Source organism: Nycticebus coucang, chromosome 2 (genome assembly GCF_027406575.1).
Source record: "Nycticebus coucang isolate mNycCou1 chromosome 2, mNycCou1.pri, whole genome shotgun sequence".
Lineage (NCBI taxonomy): Eukaryota > Metazoa > Chordata > Mammalia > Primates > Lorisidae > Nycticebus > Nycticebus coucang.
Window position 1 is genome coordinate 28,778,273 of NC_069781.1, and position 15,954 is coordinate 28,794,226.

Sequence of the window (15,954 nt, forward strand, 5' to 3'; positions counted from 1 at the left end):
ATACGTAAAGATACATAAAGATGATATCATATGTAAAGATATGTAAAGATGGTATCATGTGTAAAGATAAACTTCTTTCAGGTCACAGGAGCATTTAGTAGAGGAGGGATAGGGTATGACTGAGCAAGATGTGTGCTCTTGATCGGGACTGCTGAATTTACCAAAGAGCCGTTTTAGGCCCTGGCTTGCTTCTGTCTGGGAGATGGCTGGCCTTGGATTTGGTGGGGGTATGTGTGTGGAGTTAATTTGGAGTAGAATTTCATGGGCTTTCTGAAGGGTCATGACTCATCATTAGCGTGGCAAAATTCTGTGTTGTCACACTGAGTATTGGTCTACTAAAAATAAGTCCCCAATTTATGAGTGTGGATGTGTGATTTGGTGACTAGGTGTTCTTAGTTTTGGCTAAGAGAATCTACTATGGCTGGTTGAAATAATAAGAGGTATTGGTTAGCATTTAGAACTTTTGGATAGGCCATGGCAGCTAAGCTTGGATCTGACACAGGCAGAAGCAATGCAAGCAGGAGAAATGTCCAGTGACACCAAAGGACTGTTTGGACAGAAGGCCATGGCTGCTGCTATCTGCCTTGAAGTTAGAATCAGAGAGCAGACCCTCTGGAACCTCTGTTAAGTTGCTACAGAAAAACCATCTGCCTCTTTGACTGCATTTGACAGGAGGGCTGTGCTGCTTCCAAATTACAGTGCATTATTTTAGTCTCCTTTGAAGTCTCGTACTGTCTTTCTGCTTGCTTAGTGGAAAGTACATCCCATGTGGTACCGTAGCTTCAAGGGAGTCCAGGAAATATAATCTTTATCCATTCTAGTGTGCAAGAAAGTGTGCTGGAATTTGGTGTTGTATGAGCTAATTTGTCTTGTCTGCCATAGTAGGTTAAAAGCTGACTTTTCGAGACCTTATTTTGCCAGTAAATGTTCTATTTGAGTCTACTACAAATGATCAAAGTCCATGCTACCTATTAGTAATTTAACATGGGAACATTTAATAAGTAGTCATGATGTTCCTTTAGATTTTCAAGTGGTGGATTTTGCCTTACCAGAATTGTGTACTTTATAGATCTCTCTGGTTTTGCATAATACCTGTACATAGGCATATCCATACATACATTTAGATATTCATTTGTAAAAGGGTATTTTTGAGAGCACCAAGTGTCGGCTGTCCCATACTGTGATAGGACCTGGTAATACAGAGTGGCCTAAGGCAATCTTACTTGATAAGGGAGCTCACAGACTTGTGTTTCTCAATAGAAATGTGCTTTATGATCAACTAGTAAAGATTAATAAGTATGCACGCCAAATTTATATATGCAATATCTGCTGTGCTGAGGCAGACACATGGAGTCTAGAGATTTGCCTTTTAGGCAAACTTTCCTATTGATTTCTTTTTTTTTTTTTTCTTGTTGATTCTTAAACATTCTTCCTTGCTAGAGAACCACCGGTCCAGTGGATTAGTAATAACTAATTTGTATTATTGCTTTTGAAAACTTTGGACTGTGTTTAAATTTGCAAGAGTAACTTCCTACTTTGTTCATTTGCTTTAAAAAGTGTTAAAAATGCACACTTGTTTTACAGGGGCAGAGTTACCAGGGCAAGTTATTTCCATGGCAGCCTCTACTCTAGCAAACTTGGCCATCTCTATCACAGGGTACGAATCAAGCAGTGAAGACCAGCCCTCGACTCAGCCTGCAGGTGACTGATGTTCTGATGTCATTCAAGGTTATTCCGGAAAATGAATATAAATAGAATATAGAATCAAGAAGGCTGCTAGCATCACAGAATGCTACTTACTCTTGTGGCCCTTTTGTATTTTTTTTTCTCTGATTTCTGTTTTCAAAGCTTTTACTCTCTGACCCTTGTTCTCAGATATCATTTTTTAAAATATTATTTACCTTGAGTTTCTTGGTTCTTCATTCTTTCCTTTTCTTTTAATGCTTGTCTTATTTTCTTTTGTTCTTTCGCACTTTCCTTTCGCAGTATTTTCCTTTTCTCATTTTTCACTTTGTCTCCTCCACTTTACACTTTCTTCATATCTTGGTTTCTTCATTTGCCATTTCTTTTTTCTACAGCTGTTCTCTGTTGTTTTATTTTCCTTTCTCTCTTTATGTTCCTTTTTCTTTTGTTCTCTTTCTCCAACTCTTTTTTTTGGGAGGCTTTTATTTTTCGTCTTTCAGCCATCCGTTTCTCTGGCTTTCTTTCTCTAAAAGTTTAACTTACATAAGACAGACCCTTTTGGCTGTTTTGGACCCATTGTTCCATGTGGCCTGTTTTCTGGAGTTGCAGGCTCCTGCAGATCCTGCTGTTAGACTTACACCAGTGCTAGAGTTCTGCCACACTTGCACGGTGTTCAGGAATGTAAAGGGCTGTCCTGGTCTGTGCTGAGAGTTCCATTAGTGCCAGAAGTTTTCAGAGTTGGGAAATAATTACAGTGAGTTCTTCTCGAAGAACTGACTTTGGAAACGTCTTGAAAGAAAGGCTCAGCTAAGAGACAGTCACATGGAGTAGTAGGAACACTTTCCTTACACGTTGAGTTGTGTTTCCAAAGTGGAGAGAGTATGTTTGGTTATGGACTTACTGTAATTCTTCCAATTATTTGCCACACTCAACCAACATGAAGTTCCTAAAATGGAAAGTGGGAGAGCAGAGTCCAACAAAAGTATATTATAACTAGTTTGGGCTTTAGCCCCAAACGTTAGTGTCAAATACTAGTGAGCCGGCTTACCCTGGTAATCTCAGTAGTAAAAATTTGCTTGCAGCTGAACATTTAACATTAAAAATTAAGGAAATTATGATAACTCAGTGGACTACTATGTGGTTCCTCATGAAAATTATGAAATAATAGGGAAGTCATTCATTCAACAAATATTTAGTGAGCACCTAGTATATGTCAGGTACTGTTCTATGGGCCAGCAGTGCGGGGGAGGCAGACAAGGTTTATATGATAAAAGTAAATAGAAACTGAGAAAGGGTAACTAGGACCCTGGGGCAAAGGAGATTGGGATTATGGGTGTTCTTCTGTCTTTACTCTTTTTTTCATGACTTTATGAAATATGTACTTTTGTAATTTTTTTAAAGGAAGTCAAAATACAAGTTTTAGGATCTTAATAATTTTCATCATCATGGTATATATAGAGTAGTATTACTTCAAGAGTTTTGTGGGTTCTGATGTGTATGCTATGTCTTATTAAAACTAGGAAAGAGAAATCATAGGTTCCTATAGTAAAATGTAATATAGTAGTTGCATTGTCAGGAAACAGTACCTTGTATGAAATAATCCAGATTTCTTTCTTTCATTTTTTTTTTTTTTTTTTTGTGAAACAGAGTCTCACTATGTTGCCGTTGGTAGAGTGTTGTAGTGTCACAGCTCACAGCAACCTCAAATTCTTGGGCTTAAGCGATTCTCTTGCCTCAGCCTCCCAAGTAGCTGGGAGTACAGGCGCCTGCCACAACACCCAGCTATTTTTTTTGTTGGAGTTGTCATTGTTTTTAGCTGGCCTGGGCCAGGTTCGAACCTGCCAGCTTCAGTGTATGTGGCCGGCACCGCTGTAACCACTGTGCTACAGGCGCCGAGCCCAGATTTCTTTTTTTTTGGAAATTTCTTAGCCCAGCAATCTGTCATTTTTTGTTTTATATCTCTTTCAGAGGAAAAGATATCTTTGAAAGCGCTAGGTTCTTGTAAGGGCAGATGATTCCATTTTAGATGAAGTGACTCTGGAAAGCTTATTATATTAGAAATATATATAAATTCTAATGTTCTATTAAAAATGATAGAATTTTTAAATGTTAGTGTTTGTTGCTTTATACTGTTTGAATTATTTTCATGGGATAATTATAATTCCCCACTACTATGTCATATATTTTGTTTTAATGATATATATACACACTCACACACGCACACACACACTAGTCGTATAAATCTTAGAACAGAATAAAATATAAAAAATAAAACATTTTTTGTTTCCCTCCTCTCCCCCTCTTCTCCCCTCCGCCAACAAACTTAATCTCCCAAGATTGAAACCCTGTCATCGTTGTAATTCTCCACTGGATTTTCAGTGTGTTGCAAACACATACACAAATCTTTTTGTCTTTTAACCCAATAACCATAGTATACTTACTATCAGAGTATATTACCTACTTTAAAGTAGCCTGCTGATTTGTTCTGTGTTACTGTTTCCTCGTGTGGACTAATACGGTGTGGGTTTTGTTTTTTCCTTTCCCTCTTCAGAAACCACAGACAGGGGAGAGCCCCCTCCAACATTGTCCTCCTCCCCTTCACCTACGCTGGGCAGACAAAGGCCTGAAATCGGAACGTTTCTTAGAAAGAAGAAGAAAACTAGTGATATCTACTTTGTGTCCCTCGTTTGGGCCATTGTCAGTGTCCAGATCTGGTTGAACCTGTGGATCGTGCAGTTGTTACCAGTGCCTATTGCAGGTTACTGCCTGGTTAATTATGATCTTGTCTTGTTTTTGAAGACTTTACTTTCTTGTTTTACTGTCATATTTTAAAAGATGAGATATTTCTATACTTGTAGATAAAGCAAGGTTTTATTTGCATTTAAGTAATAAATATAACTTTGGGAATTTATTACTTTAATACTTCACTTTTTTTTTTTTTTTTTTGAGATTCACTCTGTCATCCTGGGTAGAGTGCAGTGGTATTATGGTAGCTCACAGCAACCTCAAACTCCTGGGCTCAAGCCATCCTCCCTTTTCAGCCTCCAGAGTAACTGGGACTACAGGTGCCTACCACCAAACCCAGCTAGCTTTTTCTATTTTTAGTAGAGACGGGATCTCGCTTTTGCTCAGGCGGGTCTTGGCCTTCTGAGCGCAAGTGGTCCTACTGCCTCGGCCTCCCAGAGTACTAGGATTATAAGCGTGAGCCCCTGCACCGGGGTGATATTTTACTTTTAAACTCAAAAATATATTTAGCCGGGGCGGCGCCTGTGGCTCAGTCGGTAAGGCGCCGGCCCCATATACCGAGGGTGGCAGATTCAGACCGGGCCCCAGCTGAACTGCAGCCAAGAAATGGCCGGGTGTTGTGGCGGGCACCTGTGATCCCAGCTGCTCGGGAGGCTGAGGCAGGAGAATCGCTTAAGCCCAGGAGTTGGAGGTTGCTGTGAGCCGTGTGAGGCCACAGCACTCTACTGAGGGCCATAAAGTGAGACTCTGTCTCTACAAAAAAAAAAAAAAATATATATATATATCTTTAGCCTCTTATGCTTTGATGTAGTATTTGAGATTTATAGCTCCACATACAGATTTGACTGTGCAATTGTCCATGGTTCTGTGGAGGAGAATATTAATAGCTATCTGGGTTTTGTGGTTCATGATTGTATTTTGAGAGCTGCTTTTAGGGAAGCAGACTGTATATTGCTTTTTTAATTCAAAGGAAGTGTGGTCTTTGAGAAATGTAAGTATGCAAAATTTTGGGTTTTCTTTTGTTTGGCAGAAAAATTGAATTATATGTATGTGTATTATATGTATTGTGACAAAATGGAATCATATGGTTCTTCATAAATAATTAAACCATGTCTTTGTACCTTGTTACCATGGTAATTTAAGGCCCAACTCTGTTTTGATTTTCTCTAAGACTGTCTTCTAAGATTGGAAAGAGTAAGGAAGAGTTATTTCTAACTTAGGTGTGCTGGAAAAGCATCTTTTGACACTTTCTTGATTATTTGGGCTTTCCTCTGATTGTAAGCATATTCTGTGTGGAATTTATTAACTCCTCAATGGATGCTCTGGATTCTGCCATCCCGGTACCTCCTACTTTAGTTAGTCCTCATTTCCCATGTCAAGGTTTTTCACTCTTGATAAAAACATAATCTGATTTTTAGAAGCCTGTTCTCCACTAAGGTCTAAAAGTCTAAAATTATCGGCCCATTTACTTTTTAAATTAGTTTTCACCATTTATTTGTCTCATTAAGTTGGGTAATTAGTTAACCATTATTTTAAACATTACGAGCAGAGCACTGTACCGTGCCTTTCCTCAGGGAGCATGCGGTGTAAAGGCAGATGTTTTTATCTGCTTCTTATCCTCAGATATTAATAACTTCTCTCAGGCAGTTGGAATAAGACACAGCTATAATTGAGCGACTCACAGAATACTTACCAGGCCATGGTTTCTGTGAAGAAATTCTTAGTGAACCAGGGTTTAAATTGCTCTTCTGGATCGTCCCATACTGTTTTTGGTTTTGCCAAGTGATTTCTTTATGCTGGAAAAATCACATGTCAAGTGCTGTTGGAATCCCTCTTTTTCATTAAGTTTGTTAGGAGAAGTTACATTTCTTATATCTTAACCATCTGGTCATCATAGGAATTTGACATGGTCTTGACAGAGTAGGTTGTGTTCAGGGTATCCTCCAAAAGCTTTCTATAGCCCATAATTTCCCTGGACTTATTGTAGAAGCTATCAGAGCTTTTCTAGGGGCTGTAGAGGGATTTTAAAATGAACGTAAAAGAATCGTTGAACTGGTATATAACACTGAGCTTGTGGTTCAAAATAGAAAACTGAATCTTTGGCATATGAGGGCGAGGCTGAGAACCCCCTTTGAGTTAGGGAAGTTACAGTGGTTGGGATCAATTATCCAGGGTCCAAACTTCAAGGTAAGCCATACAGATTGGTAACGTTTGCTTTCTGGCCCAGTCACCTTCTTAGTTGGCCTTGAATAAGATTCTTAACCCTTGCTTGATGGACCACTGCACTGCACTCTGGGGTGGTGGGAGATATTCCCGTTGTGGTCTGTGAAAGGTGTAAACTGATGGTGCCAGAGACGAGGCCACAGAGGAAATGTTAAGGTCAGATTTATTGAAAGGGGAGGTTGACTGGCCTGGGCAGTGCAAAGATGGCACCTGCACCTGGGGCAGAGACCCCTTTTATATGGGGCCGTAGGGAGTGGGCAAATTCCATAGCTTGCTTAGAAAGTTAGGGTCTTTTGGCACGAACCAGCCAGATCCTTTGTGTTTTTGTCTTAGGAGGAGAAGAGGAGGGGCGGGGGTTTGTGTGTGGCTGTGGTAGGTCCCCCTGCAATCTGTGAAGGTCCCCACTGAAGCTGTGCAGGGTACAGACTTGGGCCATTTGTAGCAGCCTTGCTCGAATCAGCTTCTCCAGCAAACCCTGATTTCTGTTCAGATGTCTAGAGCAGCTTCAAATGGGCAAACAACAACACAAATGAAAACTACCCAGCAGTGGTATAAAATCCCGATGTGTGTGGAATACTTTATACTTGTCACTCATTTTGTTCCTGTCTAAGGAAAAGAACAGAATTTGGCAAGAGCAGCTATAAAAGCAAAGGAAATGTCAGGGGTTCATTTTCTTTACTCAGGAGGACGAGGAGGTATGACGGCTGTGATTGTAGTCACCGAAGTCTTTATGATAAGAGTATCTTATGTTTACATGGGCTGTAAAGTAATCCCTGACTTCTTCAGGGATTCAGACTTCACAAAGAAGATAATAGATAGACAGGCAGAAATTGTGTGAAAAGTCATTTGGTCGAATTCTGTCTGTTTGAAATACCTTGAGCTCCCCTCCCTCTTTTTTAAAGCATTGATCTTTTTTTTTTTTTTTTTTTTTTTAAATACTGGCTTTGATGTTTTAGAAAGGTCATGTGAAATTGAGGAACCTTTTCATGTTATGGCTTTCTAATCTCTCTTTTATTTACATATGTATTTTTTATCTTCTTTATAGTCTGGATACTCAAGAAGCTGTTCATTCACTTTGGAGTTGTGGACTTCCTGGGGAAACGCTACCGCGTGTGGTGGGGAGTCGTGGAGAGCTTCCTGAAGGAGCGGCGGGGTGCTCTTGCACCTTGGCCCATTGTCGGGCTTGGGAAATTCTTGTTGAAAGTTGATAGCAAGGTATTGTAGTTTAAGCGCTTGGGGTGTCTTAATGGAGTTTTTATATTTCGTGGTTTGAAATATTCTGTCCCATGTTATATGGTGTTTGTATTGTAACTGTTGATAGTACATTTAATATGTGCATCCAGTTCTATGATGAAATTCTAGAATTTATGGTTTACATAAGGATAAAATGGATAAGTGTTTATTTACTCTTAAAAAATGGGAGAAAAGGATCTTATGGAATACCTGGTTCAACTCCCTCATTTTATTAGGACTAAATTGAAATCCTGAGAGTTTAAGAGTCTTGCCTAAAATTATATATTGGGGTAGTGACTCAGTCACTCAGTTCATTGAATATTTTTGGAATAACTCCATGTGTCAGATACTGACACATTTCTATGATCAGACAGAGCTTAGAAAAATCAGATAGAAGCTCTGTTTAGTAAGGAGCAATAGCAATTTATAATAATTCTGAGGTGGTGGTTAGATTCAGAGTCCTGGTGGTTAAAAAGCATGGCCTCTGAATCTGTATTCTGCTTCCAGATCTCTGTTCTGCTACTTACTAACCATGTGACCTTAGACAAATGTCTTAACCTTTCTGTGCCTTGGTTTCTTTATCGACAAAATGGGTGTAATGCCACCTACCTCATAGAATGGTTATAAGGGCTTACTGAGTTAATATGTGTAAGATCTCTAGATCAGTGCCTGGTGCACAGTACGCTGTATGTAAGGGATAGCTGTTATAACTTCTGTAGAAGAAATATGTACAGGATACAGTGGTAGTGCTGAGCAAGAAGTAACTGTTGAAAAGGTGGTGGGAAGGGGAAGATTTTGCAGAGGAAATGATAAAGGATTTTGGAGCTTTAGCAGTTGATTAGGCAGACGCAGCAAGACAGCAGATGGATGGAGCAGGGCAAAGGCACAGAGGTACTAAGTCTACAAGGATTCAGATTATTTTATGTGTTTTTATTTGTTGGATTCCCAACAAAGCTGTGGTTATCATTTCAATCATCTTAAAGGAATACTACATTCTCTTGATTGTAAAACTTGGTTGATGTGTTATAGTTCCCCACCCCACCCCAGTTTTTCCTTTGTCTGGAACAATTTCCTTCTCATGCTTTCAGTGACTATTCTTTTCTTTCCTTTTCATGCTGTTATTGAATTCTCTAATGATATTCCACTGTTCTTATCTTCTCTTTCTCACCTTACCCCCATCTTCAAGCTCTGGCACTGGCTAAATAAGAAGGTAAATGAATACCTGAATGTTGGTTTTTGCTATTAAATTCTGTAACATTCTCCCTCCCCCCAGTCACCTCTCTCTGTGTTTCTGTCCATATGTTAAACTAAGTTTTGTTTTCAAAGTTCTAATTATAAGCTATGGAAGGTCGTGAAGCATTAATACTTTCACAGTATAATTTGCTAAAAACTCAGCAAAGGCTTGAGTTAATATAAGAAATTCTGTCTGGTAGACCTTTCGTCCACTGAAAATGCTTTCCACTCCCTTTTAGCTCTCTAATGTGGCTCAACCTGGTACTCTAGTCTCCTTTGGTGTGTGAAAGCATATTAGGCAATCGTTACTGTAAAGACAAGAGAGCTCTTTATTTGTTACTTTTTCTATATAGGACACAGAACTTTTTAGAAAGACAAATCTGTAAAATATGTATATGATTTCCTTGGCTGATAATTTTATATCTTGTCTTTTTTTTTTAATAACTAGTATTGGAGAATTTTATTTTTAACTTAAAACAGATTATAGTCATGGCCTATGACATGTAATTTTGTATATTTCCAAAGGTGTGAGGTTGTGTCTGTGGTCAGTGCTTTGCATGATTGGCATGGAATTATAATAGGCACACTTTTAATAAATAAAAGCTAATCCAGATACATTAGGACTGCTGTACCTTTGACAGATAGCCCACATATAGTATGTAAGTTAATTTTAGTGAGTCCCTAGGACAGGTAGCAGAAGATGACATCATTTATGTGTATTGTGTTCAAATGTAAAACTCTTCACTATTCCTTTTTTTTTTGAGACAGAGCCTCAAGCTGTCACCCTGGGTAGAATGCCGTGGCATCATAGCTCATAGCAACCTCCAACTCCTGGGCTCAAGCGATTCTCCTGCCTCCGCCTCCCAAGTAGCTGGGATTACAGGCGCCTGCCACAATGCCCGGCTATTTTTTGGTTGCAGCCATCATTGTTGTTTGGCAGGCCCGGGCTGAATTTGAACCCGCCAGCTCAGGTGTACGTGGCTGGCGCCTTAGCCACTTGAGCCACAGGCCCCGAGCCCAAATGTAAAACTCTTGTCTTCAGTAGAAACAGCAGACCTCAAGAAAGATATACTTCTTAAAAGATCAGAATGAGACTTTTGAACCTAAAGATTAGGATTTCATGTTTTTCCTGTTGAAATGGAAGAAAGGGAGAATTTTTGACAATGCCTAAAATTCGAAACTTTGGATTAAAAATAAGTAATGTGTAAAATAAACCCTCCCCCTTCCCTACCGTGCATGGTTGTAGAGGGAACCTCTGTTCCCTATCAAACTCGTTATAAGTAGATGAGTTCAGTCCTTGGCAAATGATGTGCAAACGTAAGTTTCATTTTCTTTTTGTTTATGTGTTTTTAGAGATGGGGCCTCACTCTGTTACCTAGGCTGGAGTACAGTGGTGCGACCACAGCTCACTATAATCTTGAACCCTTGGGCTCAAGGGACAACAGGTGTGCACCACCACATCTGGCTAATCTTTTTCTTTTTTAAAGAGATAGTGTTCCGTGTTGCCCAGGCTGCTCCTGGATTCTTGGCCTCAGGCGATCTTCTTGCCTCATTCTCCTGAGTAGCTGGGATTCTAGGTGTAAGCCATTGCACTTGGCACTTCTTATTTTGATCGAAGTAGGTGGTTTTGTGTGTTTCCTGAATCTGTGTGTATCGAAATGAAATTGTCCTCAAGAGATGGGAGAAAGGAGAGCTAAATTCATTAGGTTCAATTGGATTTAACCTTTAGTGGACTGAGTTAGATTATCGATGAGCTCAATTCATAGCTGAATAGTTGATTAGTTTTAAAAGATTTCTAGGAGATTGAATAGCTTTTTTTCTTTGATTCCACATAACATAGATAAAGTATTGCTGTGAAGTGGAGTAACTGCTTGAAATTCTGAAGCATGTGTGTTTCAGGAAAGCACATAAATAAGTTGAGGACTTATTACATTACCCTAAGGTCAGAAAATTGCAGCATTTGGTAATTTTTATATGTAAAAAGTTAAGTGAATTAGGAAACCAAGAAAAGAAGAGAGGGTGAGAAAGCACATATCTTATGGTTAAATGAAACATAACCTCTCTATTTCTCAGGGATTAATTGTTTATGTCTTAGAATTGATTATTTTCACCAAGGTTCAACTAGAATTTGGTGGAAAAAAAAAAGCAAAACATAACTTAGTGGGCTGAGGCAGGCGAATCGGTTGAGCCCAGGAGTTTTAAGTAGATGAGCTATGATGCTATTGCAGTCTACCTCTGCAAGAGAGCAAGACTGTGTCTCAAAAAAACCCCAAAACAAAACCAAACCAGAAAAATGGAACAGAAGAGAAAGTCAATCGTGAATTGATACTTCATTTTTTATTTTGTAATTTTTTTTAGAAACAGAGTCTCACTCTGTCACCTAGTGGCATAACCTCAAACTTTTGGGCTCAAGTGATTCTCCTGCCTCAGCCTCCTGAGTAGCTGGGAGTATAGCCACATACCACCATGCTTGGCTAACTTTTACATTTTTTGGTTGAGACAGAATCTGGCTATGTGCCCAGGTGGGTCTCAAGCTCCTGGCCTGAAGAAATCTTCCTGCCTTAGTCTCTCAAAATCCTGGAATTATAGGTCTGAGCAACCAGACCTGGCAATGTTTTTAATAGCTTGATAAGTCAGGCCAGTTAGTGTAGGTGTTTTAGAATATCTCATTCTCTTTATTCATACTTGAAACATTCAGAATGTCATTTAAAAATTACTGCTTATCCCCTTAAAAAATAAATATTGTTAAAAATTAAAGGAAGGCCATATGTGGTAGCTCATGTCTGTAAACTTTGCGAGGTTGAGGCAGGAGGGTAGTGTGAGCTCAAGAGTTGGAGACCAGTCTGAGCAAGAGCAAGATCCAATCTCTTATTAAAAACAGAAAAATTAGCTGCGTGCAGTGCTGTGCACTTACAGTCCCAGCTACTCAGGAAGCTTAGGCAGGAGGATCATTTAAGCTCAGCAGTTTGAGGCTGCAGTCAGCTATGACGATGCCCTTGCACTCTAGCCTGGGCAATAGAATGAGACCCTTTCTCAAAACAAAACAAAACAATCCTCCCAAACACACACACAAAATGAAACAAAAAGAAAGTTAACTTCTTACAGTGCGGAAGGACTGAGAAAATTGATAGAGACTGTAATTTCCAGGAGCGAGGTAGTAAGGGCAGGCAGTTTGGTTTCCTTTGCCCAAAGCAGAGCATGGGACAGGATCAGCCTTCTGGGACAGCATTTTTGGCATTTGCTCCCCGTCTCCATTGTTTCCTATGTCCGTTTCTCTTCCTACCTCTGTGAGTTTGTTTCTTTGTGAGTTGTATTTCATTTACTCTTTTGTCCATCTACGTTTTCCATTCTATTTTTTTTCCTTCTCTGTTGGTCCTTAATTTTATGTACCAACTGCCCTCAACCCAATTATTTTCTCTTCTTCTCTGGACTTCTTCGTCTCTTTTTGTTATTAATAAGTCTTTCACTCTCTCTCCTTCCATTCTTCTATCGCTCTCTCTCACTGTCTCCATTTCCCACTCTTTTCTCTCTTACTGTCAGCCTCTGTTGCCTTGTACAGTGACGTTGTCATGGTTCTCTGTAACCTCACGTTTCTGGGCTCTTCTGCCTCAGCCTCCCATAGCCAGGACTATAAGTGCCTGCTACCATGCCTAATTTCTTTATATTACCTAGGCTGGTCTTGAACTCCTGGCCTCAAACCCTGTTCCCACCTTAGCCTCTCAAAGATTATAGGCATGAGCCACTGTGCCTATCTCCATTTTTATTTAGATGACTCTTAGTGTGAATTTTTTTCAACCCTTGCGTATATGGCTTGTGATAGGAAAATCTTACTTTAGCTTAAAAATATAAAGTTTGCTTTTATAATGTTGATCATATATGATATGTTTTTGAATGTTCTGTTTTATATGTTAAAAATACTTAGACATAAAGTTAAAGGTTCATACTTTTTTTTTTTTTTTTTTTTGAGACAGGGTCTCACCTTGTCACTCTGGGTAGAGTGCTGTGGCATCATAGCTCACAGCAGCCTCAAACTCATGGGCTCAAATGATCCTCTTGCCTCAGCCTCCTGAGTACCTGGAACTCTAGTCACCCACCACAATGCCCAGTGATTTTTTTTTTTTTTTTTTAATGAGACAGAGTCTTACTCTGTTGTCCTCGATAGAGTGCCATGGCGTCACAGTTCAAGCAACCTCCAACTCTTGGGCTTACGCGATTCTCTTGCCTCAGCCTCCCAAGCAGCTAGGACTACAGGCGCCCGCCACAATGCCCGGCTATTTTTGTTGCAGTTGCCACTGCTGTTTTTTTTAGCTGGCCAGAGCCGGGTTCAAACCCGCCACCCTCAGTATATGGGGCTGGCACCCTACCCACTGAGCCACAGGTGCCACCCAGTGCCCAGTGATTCTTAGACATGGGGTTTCACTCTTATTAAGGCTGGTCTTCCGAGCCTAAGCAATCCATCTGCCTGGGCCTCCCCGAGTGCTAGGATTATACACAGGCATGAGCCAACACACCTAGCCAGAAATTCATACTTTCTAAATATAATATCAGTTACATTTAAAACACATTTAAAAATACATTCCAGGGTATGATTTTTCTTAAAAAAATAAAATAGAGACTCTTAAGTTATTTTCGGAAGTTGTAGTTTGTTAATACAAATCTGGTCTTAATTATGAAATTTTATTTATGCCTACTTATTCAACTATGTTGTCATCAAATGTTTACCACATACTGTGTACTGATAGATTTTGGAGATATACAATGCCTCTGCTTAGGAAGGTATCTCAAGAACTAGGTATTCGGTTGGTTTTTGATTGTGAAACTTTTCCGCTTCATTGATTTTAGAGGTTACCTTCAAAATATGACATCTGACCTTCCATATCTTAGAAATTTGTTGCTTTTTAAAAATCTCTACATTGTCTTTGATGCTTTGGTAGCATGCACTGAAAATTAACTCTTCTGTTTGAAGTTGTTATTGTCAAGATGAAAGATTAACTTTTTTATCTTTGAGTTGGTGATAGCATTGATCTCTTAGTGACAGAATCCTCCGTGAAAGACAGATAAGGCTGGGGGCAAGCCTGTAAGCCCCAAGTGGAAAATGTTTGAGAAGTCATGTTGGTTTTTAACCAACATTCTTTGCTCTTGGATGTTTAATTCACTGTTTGGAGAGCATCATTCAGATTAAAATTAAGAATAATTTATTTAGCAATGCTGTAGCTCCTGTGATGTGGTGTTTCAGAATTCATTAACATTTCAAAACTACATTTAATTAGGTGTTAGTTTTGCATGCCATGAATTATATAATAGAAATCCATCAGAATTATGTTCTGAAAACAAATTGTTTAAAATGTAGGATTATTTGCGATTTTTGAAAGATGAGGGAAGTTATAGTCAGGATAGAATATCAAATATCATTCAGGGATAGTGGAATTTTAATAAGCAGTTACTACACTGAATTATTTTTAATTTATATCATTTAATTATGATTACATCATAAGGCTAATGTTTTGAAAAGGGTAGAAACTGGAAGTAGAATATCAGATTTTACAAAACATTTTATAAAGAACCCCCGTTTGTCTTCCCCTGGGCTTGGTGATACCACCCATTATATGAGTGAAACCTGTTTTGTGCCTCTCCCTGAGTGTCATCCAACTCCCAGCCTCCTGCCCCTCAGGATAACTGTTACCCCGAATTCACTGTTTATCATTGCTTTAATGTTAGATTTTTATTATTGCTGTTTTCATAACCCTAAGGATATCAAAGGGAAAAAATATTTTGAATGCAGTTTCTATTTTAATCTACTCATTTTAGAACTCCCCTGTATTGTAAGTGGCATACTTTTGCTAATGTCATCTCTCTTTGTACTCAATCAACAGTACAACTTTATGTGATTTTATGCCCACTAATGGGTTGTCATTATTTTGTTTAGAATATTTGCCAGGTTGTAAGTTATAACTTGAAATGATACCACAGTGTGTGAATTTAATCAAAGATTTATAGGATATGTTCAAATTAACCACCTTTTCTTGGATCTGACAATAATAAATTCTTCCTATAACAACAATGTAGTTTATACTGCTAAAGTTAAATTGCTAAAGTTGCTTACAGCTTTTTTTTTAATGCTTTAATCATTACACCATAGTTTGCTTTGCAGTGCTGAATATCCTGTTTTGTCTTCATGATATTTGAATACATATATGTTTTCAGTAAGTTGTTCTTAAGAGACAAGTAATTCTCTTTCTCATTTTTATGCAGATGATCATCTGGTTGGAGAAGATGTTAGATAAAATAATTAGCATTTTCATCATATTTTTGTTAGTGATAGGAACTCTTCTTTTAGCCCTGCTCCTGACTGCAAAGGTACAGTACAACAATTACTATTCCCATTAATGTACTTTTAATTGTTAGTACAATGGTAGTCTAGATAAGATTGCAAAAGCAGCATGGAAATATTATTTGGCTTATAAATATGTATACAGCTAAAGTATTTGATTTGTATATTACTAATTTTGCTATGAATTTGCCTAGAATATTTTCTTTTTAGACCTCTTTTACATGCATTTTTATTTTATCAAAATCCTGAGGGGTAAATGCAGATGAAAACTGAGACACTGAAGGGAAAGTGCCTTTTTTGTTTTTTCAGTAGAATTACGATCTGTTCTCATGACACCTAATCTGACAGTTAGTAAACCGTTCCCTGGATCAGCGTTTCTTGATTAGCTCCTTCTCTTCCTGTCTCATTGGTGTTTCTGCTAATGTACCCATCATATCTTTATTTCTCGATTCCCAGGTCCTTCGAGCTTACATTTTTCTTCTGTCCCCTTTCATCTCATCAAAGAA

At 38.7% G+C, this 15,954-nt stretch overlaps 1 protein-coding gene across 2 annotated transcripts in view; it reads left to right on the plus strand.

Annotated features, from left to right (window-relative positions):
* The window catches only part of TMEM245 (transmembrane protein 245), a 103,832-nt gene that overhangs the window by 25,969 nt on the left and 61,909 nt on the right, over positions 1-15,954 (plus strand). The window contains exons 4-8 of one of the 2 annotated variants that reach the window (XM_053566318.1): positions 1,585-1,701; positions 4,235-4,441; positions 7,697-7,866; positions 9,071-9,094; positions 15,370-15,474. In XM_053566318.1, coding sequence (XP_053422293.1) covers positions 1,585-1,701; positions 4,235-4,441; positions 7,697-7,866; positions 9,071-9,094; positions 15,370-15,474 — 623 coding nt within the window. The remainder of the gene's footprint in view (positions 1-1,584; positions 1,702-4,234; positions 4,442-7,696; positions 7,867-9,070; positions 9,095-15,369; positions 15,475-15,954) is intronic. The other variant, XM_053566325.1, reaches the window with a different exon arrangement.